The 27,675-nt window shown below is 45.1% G+C and overlaps 2 protein-coding genes across 6 annotated transcripts in view; one reads left to right on the top strand and one right to left on the bottom strand.

The window, feature by feature from the left end:
* Window positions 1-38: 38 nt before the first annotated feature.
* LOC130356268 (uncharacterized) lies at window positions 39-27,313 on the bottom strand. 3 transcript variants are annotated; one of them, XM_056557539.1, is made up of 4 exons: window positions 27,171-27,313; window positions 10,340-10,454; window positions 3,496-3,551; window positions 41-2,870 (listed from the first exon to the last, which is right to left on the bottom strand). In XM_056557539.1, exon 4 carries the CDS (start codon window positions 2,867-2,869, stop codon window positions 500-502), a length of 2,370 nt encoding a protein of 789 aa, XP_056413514.1. In that variant the 5' UTR covers window position 2,870; window positions 3,496-3,551; window positions 10,340-10,454; window positions 27,171-27,313; the 3' UTR covers window positions 41-499. The 3 variants fall into 3 exon arrangements, with proteins under 3 accessions (XP_056413521.1, XP_056413514.1, XP_056413509.1); XM_056557534.1 differs by lacking the exon at window positions 27,171-27,313 and adding an exon at window positions 16,003-16,147; XM_056557546.1 differs by lacking the exons at window positions 3,496-3,551; window positions 27,171-27,313 and adding an exon at window positions 16,003-16,147 and having other exon boundaries at window positions 39-2,870.
* Window positions 16,151-27,675, top strand: part of NFXL1 (nuclear transcription factor, X-box binding like 1) — a 110,467-nt gene continuing 98,942 nt past the window's right edge. Inside the window, exon 1 of one of the 3 annotated variants that reach the window (XM_056557520.1) lies at window positions 16,151-16,301. The gene's annotated coding sequence lies outside the window, so the exon portion shown is untranslated. The remainder of the gene's footprint in view (window positions 16,302-27,675) is intronic. The other 2 variants (XM_056557493.1, XM_056557496.1) reach the window with 2 other exon arrangements.

Raw genomic sequence — 27,675 nt, 5'->3', positions numbered from 1 at the left:
CATGTAAAGATTAAAAAAAACATTGGTTTATTAGTTAAATCTAATATTTTTAACCAACTGTATTAAACTTAAGCTAAAAATTAAAAAAAAGATAAAAAATTTACAGCACAAAGTTTTTTTTAACCAATTTATCTTCACAAGAAAAAAAATATTAAAAAGTGCATTTTAAGAGGTTTGTGAAAAATACAAAATGCAATAGTGTTAAAGTACATTTTGTTTCTCCCAAGTCTGTCACGCCCCCTCCAATAGGCTTGCATTGAGGGAGCAGAGCATGACATCACACGGGGCGGAGCCGTGACGTCACAATACTCCAGCCCCGTGATCGGCAGTCATCAGACCCGGAGCGAACATGCTCCGGGGAGGTAACGGGGTGCTGCGTGAAAGATCACGGGGGTCCCCAGCGGCGGGACCCCCCGCGATCAGGCATCTTATCCCCTATACTTTGGATAGGGGATAAGATGTCTTAGCGCAGGAGTACCGCTTGAAATAGCTTTTCTTTTTAGGTTCTGATCATAACAGGGAAGTCCTGTCGGTGATTTCCACTTGCAAATTCTATGACTTCTCTCATAATGGCAAATAAAAATTCATGGTTTCCAGCCTCATAGAGAGCTCTCTGAAAGCACTGTTTGCGTGCACTGTTCCCCACATTGTAAAACCTTGGTGTAAACAAAGGATCACATATCTTTGTCGCATGTCTCACCACTGCCTGTACGCGATAAACATTGTTGTTGTGATCCAACATAGCTAACTGCGTCCTTGCCACCAAGTCTTCAATAAAAAAAGGATCACTTTTCGGTCTGAATTTTGACATGGCACCATGATAAACCTCAAGCTCAGCACTATTGCAGAAATTAGACACATGTCTGAGGTCTTGCTGAAGCTTCTTGTTGAGAACTATGGTCTTAAGGGAGGCATATGCTTTACCACCCTTAGAAAGCCATTTTCTACATTTACAGACCGCTTCCGGAATGTGGTCGTGCTGACAATGTTCATATCCTCGGCCTGCTTGCCATGAGTGGGTGTTCACAACATGATACAGCAGAGAATTCCACTTCTGCACTAAGACCTCTGGTTTCTCCTCACAGGTGCTAGCACACCACCAGAGGTGAGACTTGATAGGACTGACCCAAGCGCATAACTCTGAACAATTTTTTTTCCGACTTGCACGTGCTACCTTGTGACCCACTGATTTGACCAAATGGCGAGCATCAATTTGATGGATAATATTAGGAAATTCCTCTCTTATCATTTTTCTTACACTACCATGTTGGCCTGTGCATACCATTTTCACGTGCAGTTTTTGATCCAGTAGGTTCCAAAGGACTTTCTTGCAGGCTATTTTTTCCAAAGCAAAAGATGGCATTCCAGCCCTTACTCGTTCAACATGAAATCCAATGATCTTTTTAGATTCTACATCCATCATAGTGTACACACAGTACTTAGTACTATCACCAGGAAGATAATATTTGCTGTCACCAGCCAAACATACAGGATTAGCTGCCTGAATTTGGAAGTTCCTTCTCTGTTCTTTTTGCCACTGGTGATTTATGGCGGGAAACAAATATTGTACCCGATTCTTAAAATATACAAGTTTATTAATGTTCAAAAGTCCTAATAAACTGAATAAGTGTTGGGTTTTTACAAAAGATGATCCACTACACAGTATTGCAGAGGACAGAAGGAGATTTCCTACCGGCATATGCCCAATTTTGGGTTGGCTTTCCCATAAACAATAACAGTGACTGTCTACGCACGTAACATATACACTTACAAAAGAACCAATACTTTTCTTCTCTATACTGCTTATTGGTTTCCAACATCGCCCTTGATATTGACAAGGTACTTTGTATATAAGAGCATCAAGGCAGCTTTCAAATACCATGAATTTGTGTTCCTTTACAGGATCATTGTGGTTAGAACAGTCAGACACAAGGGTTACTTCACTGAAATCTGGATCATAATTGAAGGTTTTTTCAGTGTCTGTGGATACATGCAACGTGGAGTCAAATGTATGTCTTCTACTGAAATTGGTGGAGTCAATATCCATTGGGGACGTTGTAGAGAGATGCATTGGCAGGGGAGTTTCAGGTGTAAATTGGTAAACATTTGGAGATGGGGAATCTACATTTTCAGGTTCACTTTCATCTGATTGTTCACATCCAGCATCTGATATTTGGGTTTCATGGTCATCTGATGGAACAACATATTGTAACACATGGGATCCTTCATCTACAGAGTTTTCAAGAGGTATTGGTGAAGAGTCAGAGTTGGTAGGTTTTACCCTTATCCTACACTGAACTCTCTTATGATACTTTTTAAGTTTCGTTTCAGTAGCTACATTTTTGCAACCCATTTTGGGGTCTGTCTGCGTAAAGCAATCCCTCCTACCAACATAAAAATCTGTTAACACGCCAATAGATCTCATTGTTGTATTAGCCAGTATCCTTTGTCCGCAATGATAACAGAAGTCAGAAGAAGGACCTGGATCTTCATAAACAGTCATCAACATTGGGGTGACTGACTCTTCGAGTCTTTGTCTCTTGAATGGTCGCTTTTGAAAGGCTGGGAGTGCGGGAGATGGAATAATATCAAAGATGGTGGGGATCGCATCTTTTCTTAAAGCTTTCCTCCATCCTTCAGCGACAATATATGAGCCTGGAGTAAAATGCTTGGAGCACATGCGATATTTGTCAGATTTTTTTCCTTCAAGTACTTTCTCTGCAAATTCATCGAGATCACCAAAATTCTGTCCTGTTTGAGCGAGCCAACATTTGATCATCTCTTTGTTTTTAGGAAACACGTGTAGGGTAACGCCTTCTTCATGATGTCGTCCACCAGAGGGACATCCCTTCACCATGCACGCTGGCATTCTGTGGGCCAAGAAATAAAAAAAAAATTTTGTAAATGCTGTCTAATGGTCAAGTGTTCTCTGGTATAATGTTGAAGTAGGAACATTAGAAATTATTAAATGTAATACTTTTAATTATCTGTAATGGAAAGATCAAATTTTATAAAAATAAATAATTTTTTTTTTATACATAAGCCATTAAAAAGGCTTTTCCAAGAACAATAGTTTTTTATTCACCCCTAACTAGCCGAAAAAAGTACTTATGCCAACATGACTATGCCATCAGTCACATGAGATTACACATTAGATAATTTGTCGTACATGGTTCATGCGATCTCATCTTGGTCTCCTAACAGTTATACCATGTCCGCAATGATATCCCATACATGGTTAGGCACTAATGTGGCTTTCAGTGTGGTTTTCACCTTGTTGTGAGTGTACCACATATGCTACACTCGCCAGTGATAAGAAGGTGGGTGCCGCAACAAACTAACAGGTGAGAAATTCTAAGGGGCTTTTAATCTAACACTAAGGTCTAGCAGCCTATTATTCTAAGAACAGCAAGCATATTACATACATTAATGCTACAGAAAAGCTGAAAAGACAAACAAAAAGGAAAGAAACAAAAAGGTTGAACACAAGCTTACCTTTATACACAAAAGATAAAATTGTTGAAGTCACTTTGGCTTAATGAAAATGGAAACTGTACAAACACAAAAAATAATAAAATTTAAAAATAAAAAAGGAGAAAATTTACATGCATGCATTTTACTGTAGGTGTAGTTTTTATTACGATTTAATAACAAGGCTATGTTGACCCTAGCTGACAAGTTGCATGACCTATATGTTGCAGGTAAAGCACCTTCCACTTAAAGTGCACTTGTCATTCCCCACAAAAAATTAAAGTTATATGTTCCTCAGTACTTAATCCTGATCATGTACATATGATTTTTCCTTGTCTAGCACCTGTATTTTTTAGTTGCTCACTTTTATTATTTCATTCTCATTTGGGGAGGGGGCGTGTTCCTCTCTTGCCCTCACTAGAGATTGACCGATTATCGGTTTGGCCAAAATAATCGCGATTTTGGACATTATCGGTATCGGCAATTACCTTGCAGATATGCCGATAATGCCCCGCCCAGAGACGACGATCGCCGCCCCAATGCCTCGCCCCATCGCCTCCCCCCATCCCCGGTGTTATAATTACCTGTTCCCGGGGTCCGCAATACTTTTGGCTCCTGTGCTATTGCTGTGCGCTGCGCAATGACGAGTGACGTCCCCGACGCGACGTCACCGTCAGTGCGCACAGTGAAAGCGCAGGAGCCAGAAGGATCGCGGACCTCAGGAACAGGTAATTATAACACCGGGGATGGGGGAGGCGATGGGGCAGCGGCGGTATGTGGACAGAGGATGGGGGGGGGGGGTGTATGTGGGCAGAGGATGGGGGGGGGGTGGCGGGGGCGATGGGGCAACTGTGGTGATTAGACTCAGGACCCCAGGAAGAGAGAAGCGGGTGGCGGCAGCGGCGGCTTCTGGCACCGCAAAAGCAGCTGCAGTTCATTGATTTAAAGCGCCCACTTTAAATCATTGATCTGCAACAGCTTCTGCCCGCTGGGGGGGGGGGTTGAAATAGCCGATAACCTATACCGGAATATCGGTATAAGTTATCGGCTATCGGCCTGAAAGGTGACAGATTATCGGTATCGGCCCTAAAAAAAAAAAATCGATATCGGTCGATCCCTAGCCCTCACTATACATGACTAAGCTTCCTCCCTCCCTTTGCTTGGTCTTCCCATTCAATGACTGCAGGCTTCTCTGTAACCCCTCCCTCTCTGTTGTCATGCTGCACATGTGACTCCAGCTGTTGCAAAAATACAACTCCCAGCATGCCAGAACAGACAAAGGCTGCCCTGGGATGCTGGAAGTTGTAGTTTTGCAACAGTATAAGGCAAAACTTCTCTAACACAGAGTTCACGAACATTCTTCCTCCAGCTGTTGCAAAACTACAACTTTTGGCTGTTTGGGCATGCTGGTAGTTGTAGTTTTGCAACATCTGGAGGGCTATAGTTTGGGCACCACTACACAGTGGTCTCCAAAATGTTCTCCTCCAGTTGTTGCATAACTGCAACTCCCAACATGCCCTTCGGCTGTCTGGGCATGCTGGGAGCTGTAGTTTTGCAACAACTGGAGGCACACTGGTTGGGAAATATTGTCTGTTTCCTAACTCAGTGTTTCCCAACCCGTGTGCCTCCAGCTGTTGCAAAACTATAACTCCCAACATGCACTGACAGACCATGCATGCTGGGAGTTGTAGTTTTGCAACAGCTGGAGGCACACAGGTTGGGAAACACTGAGTTAAGTAACAAATTCTCAGTGTTTTGCAACCAGTGTGCCTCCAGCTGTTGCATAACTACAACCCCCAGCATGCACAGACACCCAAATGGCATGCTGGACGTTGTAGTAGTATGCCTTCAGCTGTTGCATAACTACAAGTCCCAGCATGCCCTTCTGTAGTCCATGCATGCTGGGGGTTGTAGTTTTTGCAACAGCTGAAGGCACACTGGTTGCGAAACAGAGTTTGTTACCTAACTCAGTGTTTTGCAACCAGTGTGCCTCCAGCTGTTGCATAACTGCAACCCCCAGCATGCATGGATAGCCAAAGGGCAAGCTGGGAGTTTTTTTTTTGCCACAGTTGGAGGTTTGCCCCATTCACACAGGCGGGTTTACAGTGAGTTTCTGACTGCAAGTTTGAGATGCAGCAAATTTTCTGCTGCAGCTCAAACTCCCAGCGGGAAACTCGCTTTGAACCCTTGCCCGTGTGAATGTATCCTAAAAACGCTACACTACACCTACACAAAATAAAGGGTAAAACACTACATATACCCCCCTCTCCCCCAATAAAAATGAGAAACGTCTGGTACGGCACAGTTTGTAAAACGGAGCCTCCAGTTGTTGCAAAACAACAACTCCCAGTGTTCCCGGACAGCCATTGACTGTCCAGGCATGCTGGTAGTTTTGCAACAGCTGGAGGCACCATGTTTGGAAACACTGCGTAGTGTAATTTTGGTATCGGAGGCAAGTCTAGTCTAATTCTTGCATCCAGGTCCGTCCCTAGGCAAATCCCTAATTTAGGCCTCAAACGCGCATGGTGCTCTCTCACTTCGGAGCCCTGTCGTATTTCAAGGGCCACATAGGGGATATTTCTGTACTCGAGAGTAATTGCGTTACAAATTTTGGGGGGCTTTTTCTCCTTTTACCCCTTATGAAAAGGTAAAGTTGGGGTCTACACCAACATGTTATTGTAAAATGTTTTTATTTTTTACACTACATGCTGGTGTTGCCCCATACTTTTCATTTTCATAAGGTGTAAACGGAGAAAACCCCCCCCAAAATTTGTAACACATATCTGGATGTAAAATGCTCTGCAGACGCACAACAAGGCTCAGGAGTGAGAGTGCACCATGTACATTGGGGTGGCTGATCGTTTCAGCGGTTCTAAAGCAAAAAGAAAAACACCCACATGTGCTACCTTTTTGGAAACTACACCCCTCACGGAACATAACAAGGGGTGTAGTGAGCCTTAGCACCCCACAGGTGTTTGAAGAATTTTCGTTAAAGGTGGATGTGAAAATGAAATTTTTTTCACTTAATATCCTGGTGTTATCCCAAATTTTTCATTTTCACAAGGGGTAATAGAAGAAATGGGTTTACACATTTTGGGAGGCTTTTTTCCTGAGTATGGAAATACCCCATGTGTGGACGTCAAGTGTTCTGCGGGCGAACTACAATGCTCAGAAGAGAAGGAGCACCATTGGGCTTTTGGAGAGAGAATGTGTCTGGAATTGAAGGCCATGTGTGTTTACAAAGCCCCCCGTGGTGCCAGAACAGTGGACCCCCCCCCCACTTGTGACCCCATTTTGGAAACTACACCCCTCAAGGAACGTAATAAGGGGTGAAATGAGCATTTACACCCCATAGGTGTCTGACAGATTTTTGGAACAATGGTCCGTGAGAATGAAAAATGTAATTTTTTATTTGCACAGCCCACTGTTCCAAACATCTGACAAACGCCAGTGGGGTGTAAATGCTCACTGCACCCCTTATTAAATTCTGTGAGGGGTGTAGTTTCCAAAATGGGATCACATGTGGGGGGTTTCTGCTGTTCTGGCACTATGGGAGGTTTGTAAATGCACATGGCCCCCGACTTCAATTTCAGCAAAATTCTCTCTTCAAAAGTCCAATGGCGCTCCTTCTGCTCTGAGACCTGTAGTGCACCAGAGTTTTCTTAACCGGGAGAAATTGTGCTTCAAAATTTGGGGTCCATTTTCTCCTATTACCCCTTGTGAAAAAGAAAAATTTTGGGTAACACCATCATTTTAGTGTTAAAAATCAAATTTTCCAACGCAACTTCAACGCAAAGTCATCAAACACCTGTAAGGTGTTAAGGCTCACTATACCCCTTGTTATGTTCCATGAGGGGTGTAGTTTCCAAAATAGTATGCCATGTCAGGGTTATTTTGCTGTTCTGGCACCATGGGGACTTTCTAAATGCAACATGCCCCCCAAAAAAACATTTCAGCAAAATTCTCTTTTAAAAACCCAAATTTTGCTCCTTCTCTTCTGAGCATTGTAGTGCACCAGCAGAGCACTTAACGTCCACATATGGGGGATTTTCTTAATTGGGAGATATTTGGCTTCAAATTTTGGGGTCCATTTTCTCCTATTACCCCTTGTGAAAAAGAAAAATTTGGGGTAACACCATCATTTTAGTGTTAAATGTCAAATTTTCAATTTTCATTTCCATGTTCTGGCACCATGGGGGCTTCCTAAATGCAACATGACCCCCAAAAACCATGACAGCAAAAAAAAAAATTTTAAATCCCACAGTTGCTCTTTTCCTCTTGAGCCATGTTGTGAGCCCACAGAGCACTTTATGTCAACATATGAGGTATTTCCATACTCAAGAGAAATTGGACTACAAATTTTGGGGGGCTTTTTCACCTTATACCACTTTTAAAAATTAAAAATGGGGCTACAGATTTTGATTTTTCTCCTCCACTTTGCTGCTATTCTTGTGAAACACCTAAAGGGTTAAACTTTCTGAATGTCATTTTGAATACTTTGAGGGGTGTAGTTTCTATAATGGGGTCATTTATTGGGTATGTCTCACAGAAAGGCCCCCTCAAATCCACTTCAAACTTAACTGGTCCCTGAAAAATTCTGATTTTTAAATTTTCGTGAAAATTTAGAAAATTGCTGCTATACTTTGAAGCCTTTAATGTCTTCAAAAAGTAAAAACATGTCAACTTTCTGATGCCAACATGAAGTAGACATATTGTATTTGTGAATCAATATATAATTTATTTGGGATGTCCATTTTCCTTACAAGCAGAGAGTTCCAAAGAGTTTTCATGAAATTTGGGGATTGTTCACCAAAAAAGGATGCAAGCAACGACGAAAATTTACCACTACATTAAAGTAGAATATGTCACGAAAAAATCTCTGAATCAGAATAATCGGTAAAAGCATCCCAGAGTTATTAATGTATACAGTGACAGTGGTCAGAATTGCAAAAAAGGGCTGAGTCCTTAAAGCGTACCTGTCAGATCCAACAAAAAACATTTTTTTTTAAATACAGTGACCCCCCGACTTACGATGGCCCCGACATATGATGAAATCGACATACGATGGCCTCTCAGAGGCCATCGCATGTCGATGTCAGCATCGACATACGATGCTTTTTTATGTCGGGGCCATCGCATTAAGTGCTATCCGGCAGCGCCAAATGCTTAAGCTGCTGCCGGATAGCAGCTTAATGTTCCCGGTGTGGTGCGGTAAGTATTACTTACCCCTCCACGATGCTCCGGGGTGCCCTCCGGGTCCAGCGCTGGTCTTCCGGTGTCTTCTCGGCCCTCTCCGATGACGTCAATACGCTGCTGCGCACGTCATCCAATAGGAATGGCGTACGCAGAGGCGTAATGACGTCGCTACGTAGGCCCAGTAAGGCCTTGCGGAAGACAGAAGAGGACCGGAGAAGACAGAAGAGGACCGGAGAAGACAGCGGAGAGCCCAGCGGAGGCCGGGATCACCATCGGGAGCGGCGGGGACACCATCTCGAGCAGCGGGGACAGGTGAGTACAGCTTCCTATACTTTACATTGCAGGAATCCCTCAACATACGATGGATTCGACAAACGATGGCTCGTTTGGAACGAATTACCATCGTATGTTGAGGGACCACTGTATATCACTCTGTACCTAATCCTGACCATGTACATCTAATTTTTATGTGTCTAGCACCTTTATTTTTTTTTTTTTTTATTACACTTTTAATTTAGCTCACTAAGGTGAATTTCTCTCAAAGGGAGGGGCATGGCCTCACTGTGCAGGTCTCCGCCCCCTCCCTCACTATGCTGTCTGCTCACATCTCCCCTAGCATTAGCAAAACTACAACTCCCAGCTTGTCCTCACTGACAGTAGCAGGACACAAGCTGACAGTGGGAGGATTTTTCCTCCAGATGTGAGCCCTGCACTTACAGCTGTCAATCAAGGAAGTGTGTCCATGACATAGGTGATGACGCATGGACACAGCAGGACTAGTATGTGTCCAAGCAGGCAGGGGGGCAGTTGTTTGACTGGCTTTTTCAGTATGAAATACTGAACATTTTCTAATGAAAGCAATTGCAAAACCTATTGGTTTTATGCTTTACAACATATCAAACGTTTTTGTATCTGACAGTGCCCATTTAAGGTGAAAAATGGCTCAGTCCTTAAGGGGTTAAGGACATTACATCAAAGTTGGATGAGCCTGTAGTGTGGTTTTCCACTTTGATTTTGAGTGGGACTCCATATCCAGACCTCCATTGGGTTGATAAGCACGCAATTCAGCACAGAAATAAGAGGATCTTCAGAGGGACCAGGCACCGGACTGCAGGTATGAATATAGGTCTGAGAGCCCGCTTGGGTCTCCTGTTCACCCGCACTATAACCTGGTGTATCTGGTTTAGTGTGGGTGAACAGGATGACCGTTTTCCTTTAACAGGGTTATAAGTTTTCATAAGTGTGATAGCTGGGAAGCAGAGAGTCAACTAAGCTAGGACTACATGGTTACTTTGGTCGTGCAACAAAAGGATTGCATTGTCCCACTGCAACACTGCATCTAAGGATTTTCAATGTGGGTGTGCTGCGACAAGTGATACATTTTTGGTCACAAGTCGCACTCACCTTTGTCCCAATTGACATCAATGCAATTTGCATGCAATGTGTCACTTGCGTTTGACAATTTTTTAACAGCCAAATAGCAAGTGTAATAAAATAATGCAGCACGTGTAGCCCTAGCATTACAAGGAGAGTGCAATACATAGACCGATGCCTCCCCCAAGTATAAAGAGGGGTTGTGGAGTATGGAGGAAATCTCATTTGCTATCTGCAAAGAATGCGAGGCAAGTGTGCAAAGAAAATCTATAATAAATCATGATCCAAATCCACTGACCTGTTATTCTTGCTTTTTTTCAACAGACTACAGATAGTCTCTTATGTATATAAATTGGATTTCCAGGTGCATTTGCTCACAATGATTTCTTCTCCACGATTGCTCTGGCGATTACCTGTATGAATAGAAGAAATGATCATCAGTCAGATACCGGCTATAGGGCTACACAGTGACTAAAACAGTGATATATGGCCTGAACTGATACACTGCACATCACCCCACACCTTCATGCTCCAATATGGCCATTTCATTGGTGATCACAAAACAGTAGAGTGACCCCCCCGACCTACGATCATTTCAACATATGATGGCCTCTCAGAGGCCATCGCATGTTGAAGGCAGCATCAACATACAATGCTTTTGTATGTTGGGGCTATCGCATTAACGGCTATCCGGCAGCGCAGACTTCAGCTGCCACCGGATAGCAGTTTACGGTGCCTCGTGCGGTCTGCTGACGATCACTTACCTGTCCTCTTTGGGATCCCCTGCATCTTCGGCGCTCTCCATCGTCGTCATCACGTCGCAGCACACGCCGTCCTGTCATCCAATAGGAGCGGCGTGCGTAGCGAGGTGATGGCGGCGACGGAGAGCGAGGATGCCGGGGAAGCAGAGGCTTTGCCAGAGCGTTGGGGACACTCCGGGGGTGGGGACAGCGATGGAAGGCGACATCCAGGGCAGCGGTGACGAGCGGGGACGGTCCGGAGCGGCGGGGACACGTGAGTATAACTTCTTATACCAGTGGTCTTCAACCTGCGGACCTCTACTACTACTTCTGCAAAACTACAACTCCCAGCATGCCCGGACAGCCGTTTTTTTTTTTTTTTATTAACTGGTGCCAGAAAGTTAAACAGATTTGTAAATTACTTCTATTAAAAAATCTTTACCCTTCCAGTATTTATTAGCAGCTATATGCTACAGAGAAAATGTTATTCTTTTTAAATTTCTTTTTTGTCTTGTCCACAGTGCTCTCTGCTGACACCTAATGCCCGTATCAGGAACTGCAGACAGAGGTGTCAGCAGAGAGCACTGTGGACAAGACAAAAAAGAAATTTAAAAAGAATAACATTTTCTCTGTAGCATACAGCTGCTAATAAGTACTGGAAGGGTAAAGATTTTTTAATAGAAGTAATTTACAAATCTGTTTAACTTTCTGGTTCCAGTTCATTAAAAAAAATATGTTTTCCACCGGAGTACCCCTTTAAGATTTTTTAACAGAAATAATTTACAAATCTGTTTAACTTTTTGGAGCCAGTAGAAAAAATAGTTTTTAACTGGAATATCCCTTTAAGGGGTTAAAGGTGCATTGTCCCATGCCCTATTATCCGGTGACATTCTCCAAACCTACTGTCTGATTCCCTTTAAAGGGGTACTCTGCCCATATATATATATGTTACCCTCTATCCAAAGGATAGAGGATAACATGTCTGATCACGGGGGTCCGGCCACGGGGACCCCAAGTGATCTCCTGGCCAGCGCTGCAGCATTACGGTCACGGAAGCCTGGGTCTTTCGTGATCGTGACTTCACGCCACTCCATTCATGTCTATGGGAGGGGGCGTGGCGGCTAGTCGTCACAACTCCTCCCATAGACATGAATAGAGGGGGCAAGGTGGCTGTGTTCGCCAGTCATCCGGCACTGCACGGAGTTTGCTCCATGCACCGGATGACTGGGGTAACATAGTAACATAGTTTATAAGGTTGAAAAAAAGACCAGAGTCCAACAAGTTCAACCTATAACCCTAATGAGTCCCTACTGAGTTGAGTTAATCCAGAGGAAGGCAAAAAACCCTCATACTAGAGGTAAAAATTCCTTCCCAACACCAATATGGCAGTCAGAATAAATCCATGGATCAATGTTCTGTCCCTATAAATCTAGTATACATAACCAGCAATAATGTTATTCTCCAAAAATGCACCCAGACCCCTTTTGAACTCTTTTACAGAGTTCACCATGACCACCTCCTCCGGGAGAGAATTCCACAGTCTCACTGCTCTTACAGTAAAGAACCCCACGTCTGTGCTGGTGTAGAAACCTTCTTTCCTCTAGACGTAGAGGATGCCCCCTTGTTATTGGGGTGTCGTGGCAGAGATCGCGGGGGTTCCCAGTGACCGCACCCCGGCGATCAGACATGTTATCCCCTATGCTTTGGATAGGGGATAACATGTCTAGCAGCAGAGTAGCCCTTTATCTTAGTACTTATTGTCCACAGGATACGGAATAAGTGTCTGATTGGCGGATCTTTGGTGCACCCATAGACAGTTCAAGCTCTCTGCCGCTCCATACAGCTTGGAGATTCAGGTGCTGTTCTGGAGATTGTAGGGGTCCCATCGGTCGGACCCCCGTGATCAGACACATATCCCCATCCTGTGAATAGAGCAGAGTTTCCCTAAACACAGGACAGGGGATATGTGTTTGATATGTAGTATTTCAACAGCTGACGGTACCCTGATTAGAAAACACTGGTATATGGGTTAAGGGATTGTTCACACGGCCATCTGCCCAGTTAATAAATTCCCGTTCTGCAATCCTTTTGCTGTAAAATAATTGCATTGATATCAATGGGATTTATTTTACAATCCTTTATCACCCGTTTGCTTTCTGTTCTGTTTCTTTTGATGGGGGGAAAAGACTGTGCATGCAGTATTTTTTCTTCCGTCAAAAATAACGGAATAGAAACGGTATTATAAATTTAACATTGAAGTCTATGGCATTGGGATGAGCCTTTATGTCATCCGTTTGCACCTGGTTTATAATATCTGTTATTACTTCTGAGCATGCTCAGAAGAGGTGACATCAGCAGACTCCTGCAGTGCTGAGGGACTACTACTACTCCCATCATGGAACAGACTTGTTTCCATGATGGGAGTAGTCGTACCCCAGATGCAGGAGTCTGCGGGTGGCTGGGGAGGCTACATTAGTGTTTGTACTACTACCCCCATCGTGGAACAGACTCTGTTCCATATTGGGGGTAGAAGTACAGGGGCTGAGGGATTGATCGCATTGGGTCTCACTTCTGAGACCACATGCCATATTAAAAGCACTGTGGGGGGCAGACATATAGCCTATATATCTAGCCCCCCTGGCGCATTTATAAATATATACCCCACACAGCGTATTTATAATGTGCCCCCGCAGTGCATTTGTCCTAATATGCCACCGCAGCGCTATATGTGAAAAGTCTATCAGCAGTGCATCGGGCCAGCTGTTGGCCGGCCCGATGATGCTGATAGAAATACTTTTCATACATAGCGCTGCGCGGGCATATGTATATAGAAGCACTGTGGGGGCCAGATAACAATATATGTCTGCACCCCCCAGCGGCTCTATATACAGTACACACCAATAGTTTGGACACACCTTCTCATTAAGAGTTTTCTTTATTTTCATGACTATGAAAATTGTAGATTCACACTGAAGGCATCAAAACTATGAATTAACAAATGTGGAATTATATACATAACAAAAAAGTGTGAAAATGTGTCATATTCTAGGTTCTAGCCACCTTTTGCTTTGATTACTGTTTTGCACACTCTTGATGAGCTTCAAGAGGTAGTCACCTGAAATGGTCTTCTAACAGTCTTGAAGGAGTTCCCAGAGATGCTTAGCACTTGTTGGCCCTTTTGCCTTCACTCTGCAGTCCAGCTCACCCCAAACCATCTCGATTGGGTTCAGGTCTGGTGACCTTGGAGGCCAGGTCATCTGGCACAGTACCCCATCACTCTCCTTCTTGGTAAAATAGCCCTTACACAGCCTGGAGGTGTGTTTGGGGTCATTGTTCTGTTGAAAAATAAAAGATGGTCCAACTAAACGCAAACCGGATGGAATAGCATGCCGCTGCAAGATGCTGTGGTAGCCATGCTGGTTCAGTATGCCTTCAATTTTGAATAAATCCCCAACAGTGTCACCAGCAAAGCACCCCCACACCATCACACCTCCTCCTCCACACCAGCACACCTGTGAAGTGAAAACCATTTCAGGTGACTACCTCTTGAATCTCAACAAGAGAATGCCAAGAGTGTGCAAAGCAGTAATCAAAGCAAAAGGTGGCTACTTTGAAGACCCTATAATATGACATATTTTCAGTTGTTTCACACTTTTTTGTTATGTATATAATTCCACATGTGTTAATTCATAGTTTTGATGCCTTCAATGTGAATCTACAATTTTCATAGTCATGAAAATAAAGAAAACTCTGAATGAGAAGGTGTGTCCATACTTTTGGTCTGTACTGTACATATGCCCCTGCAGCACTATGTGTGAAAAGTATTCTATCAGCATCATCGGGCCGGCCGGCTGCTGGCCCGATGCGCTGCTGATAGACTTTTCACATATAGCGCTGCGGTGGCATATTATGACACTTGTGCTGTGGGGAGCACATTATAAATGTGCTGGGGGACTAGATATACAGGCTATATGTCGGCCCCCCCTCCCCCTCTGTGCTATATATCTTGCTCCCCACAGCACTTTTAATATACATATGGCTCCTTGGTACCGGCCATTCAGGGCTCCCGGCGGGGATTTAAAAATGAAAGTAAAAACACATGATACATCGCAGAGGAGAGGATCATGCCGCCCGCTCCACTGCTTTATAACTTCTGATCGCATCGGGTCTCAGAAGTGAGACCCCTGTACTACAACCCCCATCATGGAACAGACTCTGTTCCATGATGGGGTAGTAGTACAAGCACTAATGTAGCCTCCGCAGTCACCTGCAGACTCCCGCAGCCAGGAACTACTACTCCCATCATGGAAACAAGTCTGTTCCATGATGGGAGTAGTAGTAGTCCTGGCTGCGGGAGTCTGTAGGTGGCTGACTTTTCATACTAACAGATGAAAACCTGATGCAAAAGGATGCCACAGGATGTCATCTGATTGCATCCGGTAGTAGTATGGTCCGATTAAGAGGCAGTGATGGGAGAAAAGCGGGACTGAAGTAAACGGTCATGTGAACGTAGCCTAAGTTGTTATGTGTTGGAGGCCCCCTTTACTGAATCGACCATCAATTCATTTAGTCTTGCAAAAGTTAGTGAATTGAAACACTTGGACAGTGGAAGATCTCTCACGAGACTGAATGAATGAGTGAATGGGGTTTGGTGGATCTTCCTGTAGATTCACCAAACACTATTGGGGATCCAACCCCTGAACATCCTACAGGCCTGAAAAAGATGGGGGACACCAGACTGTACTGTGGGGGCTTAAAGGGCTACTGCACTGATCGCAGGGGGGTCCTGGGGCGTTCTAAACAAACGCCAGGTTCCTGCGGCAGTGGTCGTGACCTCACTCCAAGCCCCCTCCATTCATGTCAGCCAAAGGCTGTCCGGGCATGCTGGGAGTTGCAGTTTTGCAACAGCTGGAGGCGCACTGGTTGGGAAACACTGGTATAGGGTGTAGAAGGCTGCAGGGCACACGTTGGGTGATACAGTTGCCATGACAACCATATGATGCCAAGGATAACCTTGAATGAGTCTCCAGGTGTTAGTCACCATGGCAACCGTCCAGCCCTGTATATACCTGAGAGCAGCATCCTCACTATACGGCAATGGGAATCCCTGCAGACACAATGGTGCCGATCACATTATACTGTCTCCCATATACCATGCATACACCACTATACACATGACGGGAGGGTACTCTGCGGTACCGCATCCCTGCACTGTACTTACTGCGGCCGCCACCATGAGATCCGCAGCAGACAAGTTGGTGCACACTCCGCCCCGGGGCACGCTGGGAGCCGCACTTTCCAACAGTCTCTCTCAATGGACGGCTGACACGTCATCGCCGAGTGCAGGGCGCGATGCCTGCCGGGTATTGTAGTCCAGACAATTCTCAGTAATTCTAGTGTAGCCGTGGACTTTGCATTGCATGCCGGGTAGTGTAGTCTCAGCTGTCTCTGCCGCAGTTTTGTCGGAGGCCACGCCGGTGTGTTCCTTGGTGGTGTAGTCAGTCGTCAATGGGGTGACAGGTAAGGGGTTAATTCTGTGCACAGATCGTGTATGGTGTAATGGAAACATATGGGGACCTGACAGCTGAAGTGTGGGGTCAATGGGACACCCTATTGCACATCTACTATATATATATATATATATATATATATATATATTAATTATATGCTATAGCGACATGTTTCATCTCTGGTCATGTCCTGTATTGCAGTTCCTTGTGGTACCCAGTTGTCTCCAAACTGAGGACCTCCAACTTGTGCAAAACTACCACTCCTAGCATGCAGGGGGTTGTTGTTGTTATGTAACAGCTGGAGGTCCACAGTTTAGAGGCCACTGCTCTATGTGATACCATGATGGAGACTGCTCACACCCTGGGTACCATTTCACGCTGCATGTCAATTAATGTGCATGCTCAATTAATAAGAGGATGCATACTCATGGAGCGGCAAAACAGCAGGAGGATGATCAGCTATTGTATGAACGGACCTGGGCAGGCGGGATGCCCTGCTTCACATCTGCCTCTGCTGCAAAGGGCAGCTCACACCCTGGGTACCGTTCAACGTTACATATAAATAAACATGCATGCTCATGTAATAAGAGGGTGCATGCTTATGGAGCTGCAAAACAGCAGGTGGACGGTCTGAAGGGACATCTGGGCAGGAACCTGCGTGGGTGACACCTGCCTCCGCTACAAAGGGCGGCTCACGCTGGACATACTTTGGCGCTACATGCACATAAACATGCGTAAAACAGCAGGTGGATGATCAGCTGTTGAATAAATGGACATCTTTGTTCCTCATCTGCCTCTGCTGCAAAGGGAGGCCCACACGACGGGCGTCATTTCACGCTACATGTAAACAAACATGCATGCTCAGGTAATAAGAGGGTGCATGCTTATGGAGCAGTGAAACAGCAGGTGGATGATCAGCTTTTGAATAAGGAGACATCTTTGCAGGGACCTGGATAAGCTGGATGTGCTGCTCCACATCTGCCTCTGATGCAAAGGTCGGCTCTCACATTGTTCACCATTTCACACTACATGCATGCTCGGGTAATAAGAGGGTACATACTTATGAAGCAGAAAAACAGAGGGTGGAATATAATCTATATGAATGGACCCGGAAGGGTGGGAAGTCCTGCCCCACATTTGCCTCTGCTGCAAAGGCCGGCTCACACACTGGGCATCATTACATGCTACATGTAAATAAGCATGCATGCTCGGGTAATAAGAGGGTACATACTTATGAAGCAGAAAAACAGAGGGTGGAAAGTAAGCTATATGAATGGACCCGGAAGGGTGGGATGTCCTGCCCCAGATTTGCCTCTGCTGCAAAGGCCGGCTCACACACTGGGCATCATTACATGCTACATGTAAATAAGCATGCATGCTCGGGTAATAAGAGGGTACATACTTATGAAGCAGAAAAACAGAGGGTGGAAAGTAAGCTATATGAATGGACCCGGAAGGGTGGGATGTCCTGCCCCAGATTTGCCTCTGCTGCAAAGGGCGGCTCACACACTGGGCATCATTACATGTAAATAAGCATGCATGCTCTGGTAATAAGAGGGTGCATGCTTATGGAGCAGCAAAACGGCCTTGTGGATGATCTGGAGCAGTGTCTCCCAACCAGGGTGCCTCCAGCTGTTGCAAAACTACAACTCCCTGCAAGCCCGGACAGCCGAAGGCTGTCCGGGCATGCTGGGAGTTGTAGTTTTGCAACAGCTGGAGGCACCCTGGTTGGGAAACACTGATCTAGAGGGACATCTTTGCAGGAATCCTGGTGGGTAACACCTGCCTCTGCTACAAAGGAGGGCTAAACGCTGGGCACCATTTCTCGCTACATGCCAATGACAGCGGTGAGATGCAGGGGATCATCAGGCCATTGACATTCTAAGAAGGGGCTGTCCAGCTCCCAATGAATAGCTGTCAATAAAAAAATCTGATGCTTATTCTTTGTAGGATCTGTATCATGTGGCATGAGAAGAGAGGCGCATGTAAACGCTTGTGACGAAAATATTAGTGTCAGTTGCGACATTCACATGCATCGTGTAACAGCTGAGACTACTGCGTGTGAGCATGCTCAGGGCTCCAGACTGGGGGAAAAAGTGACCCCTAAACTGAAAAATTTAGGAATCAGCCAAATTAATATTCGACTCATCAAACTTATATGTACAGGCCAAAACCTAAATCATTTTCAATAAAATTGAAAATAATGGAGTAAAATAATATCAAAGCAATGTATTGGTCATATTATTTACTGAATGTGCAGATCTTGGTTAAATACAGCCTGTACTCGACGTTAGATACTGTGTCAAGGTCGAGAAGCTAAGGGTCCTTTTACATGCTGCCCGATACAAGCGCCAATCGGCACTTGCTAAAATATGCCTTAAAGGGGTTCTCTGGTGCTTACACATCTAAAGGATAGGGGATAAGATACCTGATCGCGGGAGTCCCGCCGCTGGGGATCCTGCATGCGGCACCCCGTTTGTAATCAGTCCCCGGAGCGTGCTCGCTCCGGGGACTGATTACCGACGACCACAAGGCCGGCAGTGTGTGACGTCACGCCTCCGCCCCCGTGTGACGTCACGCTCCGCCCCACAATGTAAGCCAACGGGAGGGGGCGTGAGAGCTATCACGCCCCCTCCCGTAGGCTTGCATTGAGGGGCGGAGCGTGACGTCACACGCTGCCGGCCTTGTGGTCGTCGGTAATCAGACCCGGGGACTGATTACAAACGGGGTGCCGTGTGCATGATCCCGGGGATCCCCAGTGGCGGGACTTCCGCGATCAGGCATCAGGCATCTTATCCCCTATCCTTTGGATAGGGGATAAGATGTGTAAGCACTGGAGAACCCCTTTAATACAGCACTATTACTGTGAGGGGCTGCATGAATAATTACTGGATCGCATGGCCCTTCATTTCCGTTATTGTCGCCGGCATGTCCCCTGTGTATACAACTACAGTCATGGCCGTAAATGTGGGCACTGAAATTTTTCAGGAAAATTAGGTATTTCTCACAGAAAAGGATTGCAGTAACACATCTTTTGCTATACATTTGTTTATTCCCTGTGTGTATTGGAACTAAACCAAAAAAGGGAGTGAAAAAAAGCAAATTAGACATAATGTCACACCAAACTCCAAAAATGGGCTGGACAAAATTATTGGCACCCTTAAAGGGGTCAATGTGTTTTTCTGTTTGTGACTTACCCTATTTGTTTTGTTTCATTTCTATTCTTGTTGTTTAGCCGTCACTATTTCCGTTCTTTGTTGTCTTTTTATCCCCCACTTTGTTTTCCTATCTTTGCTTCTATTTCCTGTTTCTTGCTCTGCTGAAAACTACAAATCCCAGCATGCTACATGCCTTGCTGGTTTGGGGTGGCTCCTTTTTTTTTGTTTGTTTGTTTGTTCCTCCCTTTACCCACCCTACTATTTTCCCGGTTCAGCCCCCTTATACACAGCACACTAATATAATCAGCCCTGGTTGGGATACACTGTCATACACATACAAAAGGGACTACAACTCCCAGCATGTGTCATTCAGGAGTCTTCAGTCTGTGGTATAACACCAGCATGCTGCCTCTGTAGTCTCCTGGGGGTTGTAGTTCACCACACCTCTGTAGGGCATACACCAGTGTTTCCCAACCAGGGGGCCTCCAGGTGTTGCAAAACTACAACTCTCAGCATGCCTTGACTGCTTTTGGGCATGCTAAGAGTTGTAGTTTTGCAACAGCTGGAGGCACACTGGTGGGGAAACACTGGTGTAACATGATGTATATGCTGAATAGGCTAGAACAGTGTTTCCCAACCAGTGTGCCTCCAGCTGTTGCAAATCTACAACTCCCAGCATGCCCAAAGTCTGTCAGGGCATGCTGGGAGTTGTAGTTTTGCAACAGCTGGAGGCACACTGGTTTGCAAACACTAGCATACACACACAACAGGGACTACAACTCCCAGTATGTGTCATTCAGGAGTCCCCATCCCCCCCCCTACCCCTTCACATATAGAGATCATTCCCAGTATGACATGTATTCCCCTGCAGTCCATACATCCCCAGCCTGTGCACCTTGTCATCATCTTCTCTGTGTTTCTTCTCCTGTGCAGACCTGCCTCCTTAGAATACAGAGCAGGGGAAGGGGAGGTGAGGAGCTGTGTACTCAGCTGGATGAGATGAGGGGGCGTGGCTTAAAAAAAGCTGTGACATCTTGTCCACAACAGACTTAGAACTGTGGACAACAGTAAAAGAAAATCCTCTGAACTACAGAACTTCCTGCCCAACAAACAGGTAAGAAAAACACACACATGCTGCCAAAACATATAACACATGTATATTGCAAAAAAAACAAAACTTACAAAGAGGATGCCATATAGTCAAAAAATTAACCACCGGAGTACCCCTTTAACTTAATATTTGGTTGCACACCCTTTGGAAAAAATAACTGAAATCAGTCGCTTCCTATAACCATCAATAAGCTTCTTACACCTCTCAGCCGGAATGTTGGACCACTCTTCCTTTTGTAAACTGCTCCAGGTCTCTCTTATTAGAAGGCGCCTTTTCCCAACAGCAATTTTAAGATCTCTTCACAGGGGTTTAATAGGATTTAGATCTGGACTCATTCCTGGCCACTTAAGAACTCTCCAGCGCTTTGTTGCCATCCATTTCTGGGGGCTTTTTGATGTATGTTTGGGGTCATTGTCCTGCAGGAAGACCTAAGATCTCGGACGCAAACCCAGCTTTCTGACACTGGGCTCTACAGTGCGACCCAAAATCCATTGGTAATCCTCAGATTTCAGGATGCCTTGCACACATTCAAGACACCCAGTGCCAGAGGCAGCAAAACAACCCAAAACATAATTGAACCTCCACCATATTTCACTGTAGGTACTGTGTTCTTTTCTTTGTAGGCCTCATTCCGTTTTTCAGTAAACAGTAGAATGATGTGCTTTACCAAAAAGCTCTATCTTGGTCTCATCTGTCCACAAGATGTTTTTCCAGAAGTATTTTGGACCGGGGTCAAGTCCTGAAAAAAAAAAGTGTGGGAACTCTTCCACATAAGGGTTGGTCTTGCAGGACTCCTGCTAATGGGAATGGTGTTCCTGCTGTGGAAAAAATGCAGGAACTCAGTTCCCATGCATTCCTGCAGGACTTGACCCCTGATTTTGGATTACTCAAGTTCATTTTTGTGTCTCTGTGTCAGCAGTGGGGTCCTCCTGGGTCTCCTGCCATAGCATTTCATTTCATTTAAATGTTGATGGATAGTTTGCGCTGACACTGATGCTCCCTGAGCCTGCAGGACAGCATGAATTTATTTGGAACTTATTTGGGGCTGCTTATCCACCATCCGGACTATCCTGCATTGAGACCTTTCATCAATTTTTCTCTTCCATCCACACCAGGGAGATTAGCTACAGTGCCATGGGTTGCAAACTTCTTGATAATGTTGCGCACTGTGGACAAAGGCAAATCTAGATCTCTGGAGATGGACTTGAAACCTTGAGATTGTTAATATTTTTCCATAATTTTGGTTCTCAAGTCCTCAGACAGTTCTCTCCTCCTTCTGTTGTCCATGCTTAGTGTGGCACACACAGACACACAATGCAAATACTAAGTGAACTTCTCTCCTTTTTATCTGCTTTCAGGTGTGATTTTTATATTGCCCACACCTGTTACTTGCCCCAGGTGAGTTTAAAGGAGCATCACATGCTTGAAACAATCTTATTCATCCACAATTTTGAAGAGGTGCCAATCATTTTGTCCAGCCCATTTTTGGAGTTTGGTGTGACATTATGTCAAATTACCTTTTTTTTCCCTCCCTTTTTTGGTTTAGTTCCAATACACACAAAGGGAATAAACATGTGTATAGCAAAACATGTGTTACTGCAATCCTATTCTAGAGCTGGGTGGTATGACCAAAAATATGTATCACGGTATTTTTCAAAATCCTGGTGGTTCCACGGTATTTAACGGTATTCCCCCCCCCATCATGTGACCCATGGGTGCTGATTCTCTCCCCCCCCTCCCCCCGGTTTATCAGCGCTGCGCTGTCCCGCCCCCCAATCATAGGTCACCCGCAAGCACTGCTTCCCCTCCCCCCCCCAAATCATTATCAGCCGCTGTGCTGTATTGTACCCTCCTGTGCCTGGGCTGCAAAAATAAATAAAATAAGCTTTATCTCACCTTCCAACATTCCCCGTTGCTCCAGAACCGGCTTCACTGTCCATTGACGCGAGCCTCATGCTGCTTCCTGGGGATGGGAACGTCACAGAGTCGTCAGCATATCAGCGGCCGCAGCGATGTCCCGCCTCGGCCGGTGATAGGCTGAGCGCACTGTCATGTAAGGAGCCGGCCTTCTTCTTACATGACAGTGCGCTCAGCCTATCACCGGCCGAGGCGGGACATCGTTGCGGCCGGTGATATGCTGACGACTCTGTGACGTTCCCATCCCCAGGAAGCAGCAAGAGCAGCGCAGGGACCGTGAGGCAGGGACCGGTATTGCAGTATGGGAAAAATTCATATCGTACAGGAAAATTTCGGTATTCGGTATAAACTGGTACACCGCCCAGCACAACCCTTAAGGACCAAGCCCATTTTGACCTTAAGGACCAGGCCAATTTTATTTTTGCATTTTTGTTTGTTCCTCCTCGTCTTCTAGTTGTAGTTTTGCAACATCTGGAGGGTCACAGTTTGGAGACCACTGTATAGTGCTTTCTAAACTGTGGTCCTCCAGATGTTGCAAAACTACAACTCTCAGCATGAACTGACTGTCTGGGCATGCTGGGAGTTGTAGTTTTGCAACATCTGAAGTGGCACAGTTTGTAGACCACTATACGGTGGTCTCCAAAGTGTAGCCCTCCAGATGTTGTAAAAGTACAATTCCCAGCATGGCCACACAGATGTTGTAGTTTTGCAACATCTGGAGGGCTACAGTTTGGAGACCACTACTTAGCGGTCTCCAAACTATTCTTCCCCACTTGTTGCATAACTACAACTCCTAGCATGCCCAGACTGTCCAGGCATGCTGGGAGTTGTAGTTCTGCAACATCTGAAGGGCCAGATATTACAGAACTACACGCCCAGCATCCCTGACTGTCTGTCCATGCTGGGAATTGTAGTTTTGCAACAGCTGTAGGCTCACTGGTTGGGAAACACTGAGCTAGAGTCTGTTTCCTAACTCAGTGTTTCCAACCCATGTGCCTCCAGCTGTTGCAAAACTACAACTCCCAGAATGCACTGACAGACCGTACATGCTGGGAGTTGTAGTTTTGCAACAGCTGGAGGCACACGGGTTGGAATCACTGAGCTAGAGTCTGTTTTCTAACTCAGTGGTTCCCCACCAGTGTGCCTACAGCTGTTGTAAAACTACAACTCCCAGCATGTATGGTCTGTCAGTGCATTCTGGGAGTTGTCATTTTGCCACTTCTGAAGGTTTGGGGTGTCCCCCCCCCCCCCATGTGAATGTACAGGGTACATTCACACGGGTGGGTTTCCTTCTACAAGTTTGAGCTGCGGCAAATTTTCCGCCGCAGCTCAAACTCCCAGCGGAAAACTTACTGTGAACCCAACCGTGTGTAGGTACCCTAAAAACACTACAGTACACTAACAAATAATAAAAAGTAAAACACTACATATACACCCCCTTACACGTCCCCCCCCCCCAAATAAAAATGAAAAACGTCTCATACAGCAGTGTTTCCTAAACGGAGCCTCCAGCTGTTTCAAAACCACAACTCCCAGTATTGCTGGACAGCCATAGACTGTCCTGGCAGGCTGGGAGTCTTGCAACAGCTGGAGGCACCCTGTTTGGGAAACACTGCTGTAGGGTTTTGGGTGGAGACAAGCCCCATCCTTGTAACCGGGTCTGCCCTTATTGCAAATTCCTTATTTAGGCCTCAAATGCGCATGGTGCTCTGTCGCTTTGGAGCCCTGTCGTATTTCAAGTCAATAGTTTAGGGCCACATATGGGGTATTTCCGTACTCGGGAGAAATTGCGTTACAAATTTTGGGGGTATTTTTCTCCTTTTACCCCTCATGAAAAGGTAAAGTTGGGGGCTACACCAGCCTGTTAGTGTATATTTTTTTTTTATTTTACACTAACATGCTGGTGTTGCCCCATACTTTTCATTTTCACATGAGGTAAAAGGAGAAAATGACCCCCAAAATTTTTTATAATATTTCTTTTGAGTACGGAAATACCCCATATGTGTATGTAAAATGCTCTGCGGACGAACTACATGGCTCAGGAGTGAGAGAGCACCATGTACATTTGAGGCCTAAATTGGTGATTTGCACAGGGGTGGCTGATCGTTACAGCGGTTCTGACATGAACGCAAAAAAAAACACCCAAATGTGACCCCGTTTTGGAAACTACACCCCTCACGGATTGTAACAAGGGGTATAGTGAGCATTTACGCACCACAGGTGTCTGACAGAAAAATGTAATTTTTCAATTGCACAGCCCACTGTTCCAACGATCTGTCAAATGCCAGTGGAGTGTAAATGCTCACTGCACCCCTTATTAAATTCTGTGAGGGGTGTAGTTTCCAAAATAGTATGCCCCATGTTTTTATTATTTTTTTTGCTCTTCTGGAACCATAGGGGCTTCCTAAATGCGACATGCCCCCCAAAAACCATTTCAGCAAAATTTGCTTTCAAAAAGCCCAATGTGACTTCTCTTCTGAGCATTGTAGTTCGCCCGCAGAGCATTTTACGCCCTAACATGGGGTATTTTAATACTCAGAAGAGATGGGTTTGCAAATTTTTGGGGGGCATTTTCTCCCTTTACCCTTAGTAAAAATGGTAAATTTGGGAAAAGAAACTGCACTTTGGTGAAAATTTTTTCTTTCATTTACACATCCGACTTTAACGAAAAGTCGTCAAACACCTGTGGGGGTATTAAGGCTCACTGGACCCCTTTTTACTTGCCTTGAGGGGTGTAGTTTCCAAAATTGTATGCCATGTGTTTTGTTTTTTTGCTGTTATGGCACCATAGGGGCTTCCTAAATGTGACATGCCCCTGAAAAACCATTTCAGAAAAATTCACTCTCCAAAATCCCATTGTTGCTCCTTCCCTTCTGAGCCCTCTACTGCACCCGCCGAACACTTGACATACACATATGAGGTATTTCTTTACTCGAGAGAAATTAGGTTACAAATTTTGGGGGACCTTTTCTCCAGTTACCCCTTGTAAAAATTCAAAAACTGGATCTACAAGAACATGCGAGTGTAAAAAATGAAGATTTTGAATTTTCTCCTTCACTTTGCTGCTATTCCTGTGAAACACCTAAAACTTTCCGAATGCCATTTTGAATACTTTGAGGGGTGCAGTTTTTATAATGGGGTCATTTATGGGGTATTTCTAATCTGAAGGCCCTTCAAATCCACTTCAAAACTGAACTGTTCCCTGAAAAATTCCGATTTTGAAAATTTAGTGAAAAAGTGGAAAATTGCTGCTGAACTTTGAAGCTCTCCGATGTCTTCCAAAAGTAAAAGATGTCAACTTTATGATCAAAATATAAAGTACACATATTGTATATGTTAATCAATATATCATTTATTTGGAATGTCTGTTTTCCTTACAAGCAAAGATTAGAAAAATTCAAAATTTTCAATTTTTTCATCAAATTTTGGAATTTTTCACTAAGAAATGATGCAAGTATCGACACAAATTTGCCACTAACATAAAGTAGAATATATCACGAAAAAACTATCTCGGAATCAGAATGAAAAGTAAAAGCATCCCAGAGTTATTAATGCTTAAAGTGACAGTGGTCAGATGTGCAAAAAAATGCTCCGGTCCTTAGGGTTATAATGGGCTCCGTCCCCAAGGAGTTAAGTAGAGCTGGGCGGTATGACCAAAAATGTGTATCACAGTATTTTTATAAATCATTACGGTTCCACGGTATTCCCCCCCCCCATCATGTGACCCATGGGCGCTGTTTCTCTCCCTCCCCCCCCCCCCCCCCCGGTTTATCAGTGCTGCGCTGTCGTCCCCCCAATCATAAGTCACCCGCGAGCACTGCTTCTCCCCCCCCCCCCCCAAATAATTATCAGCCGCTGCGCTGTATTGTACTATCCTCTGCCCGGGCTGCAAAAATAAATAAAATAAGCTTTATTTTACCTTCCAACGTTCCCCCGTTGCTCCAGAACCAAGGTGGAAAGCAGATGGAGCAGAGCGGTGACGCGAGACGTCATTCAAGCCGTTGGGGCGGGGCCACGGTGGCAGCCAACGGAGCCGTTAAGTGAAAGTCCCCGCCCAGGGGACTTTACAACTTAATATCTTTACCATCCCTGGGGGCACAAACATCCCCCGGGGATTGTGAGGATAATGATTTTAGCATATATAACGCATTGCCAAGCATTTATATATACTAAAATGTTCTGATTGGTTCCCTTTAAGGGATAAAGCGGCCATACCGGCTGAGGCGGGCTGGCCAGGATAGTGGTTTGGACGAAGAGGCATGTCAGTTGTCTTCTCAAGTGCAGGTCACACAACACACTAGAGGAGGAAGGGCAGGGGTTCCTGGATGGGGCTCGTGTGTGCCCTGCTCCTCCTCCTCCTCTCCACTCATTTAATGTGGCAAGCAGGGCCGGACTGGGACCAAAAATAGACTATGCAGCCCATGTCTTTTGGCTGGGGGTCCCAGCAGTCGGACCCCACCTAAATAAAATGGTCTCCATAGTCTAAAATCACCTCGGTTCAAGTGGCTTTTCAGCTGTTGCAAAGCTACAACTCCCATCATGCCTGGAGAGCTTCAGACATTATGGGAGTTGTAGTTTTGTAACAGCTGGAGAGCCGCAGATTGGGGTACAGTTTCCCCAATAACCCCTGCAAATTTTAAAGTGACTACAACAATGATGGGAAACAGACAGACTAAACAATGATTTTACTCACAGGAGACATCTTCTCTGTTGTCTTTCCTTTTCTTCTTCTTCTGTCCCAGAAGCTAGAACTTCTTCCTGCTACATCTTCCTCTGCCGAGTCTGATGTCCGGAAATTAGTGGGTCCTCACTTTGTCAGCCGATCCTTTTTCTCTGACAACAATAATTATTATAACTCTGTCAAACACTGCACCCCCTAAATATAATCCTGCCTCACACTGCACCTCCTAAATAAAACCCTGCCACACACTGCGCCTCCTAAATATAACCCTGCCACAAAATGTGCCCCCCTAATTATACCTCACCAGACTTCATAACCCTGAAAATGACCCTCTTAGTCCCCCTAGACCAGTGGTGGGCAACCTTTTTTTTCAACTGAGCCAAATCTTGCCAAAACCACAATTGAAAAAAATTTTGAGAGCCACATTTTTAAAACTGAAAATACATAGGATGGTACACTGTTATTCAATAAGTTTTTATTGAGAATATTCTGCATGCAAGTATCCACATAGGCCGGG

This window comes from Hyla sarda, chromosome 1, assembly GCF_029499605.1.
Source record: "Hyla sarda isolate aHylSar1 chromosome 1, aHylSar1.hap1, whole genome shotgun sequence".
In the NCBI taxonomy this organism is placed as follows: domain Eukaryota; kingdom Metazoa; phylum Chordata; class Amphibia; order Anura; family Hylidae; genus Hyla; species Hyla sarda.
Note: the sequence above shows the minus strand (reverse complement) of the source record. Positions and strands in the feature narration are given on the sequence as shown.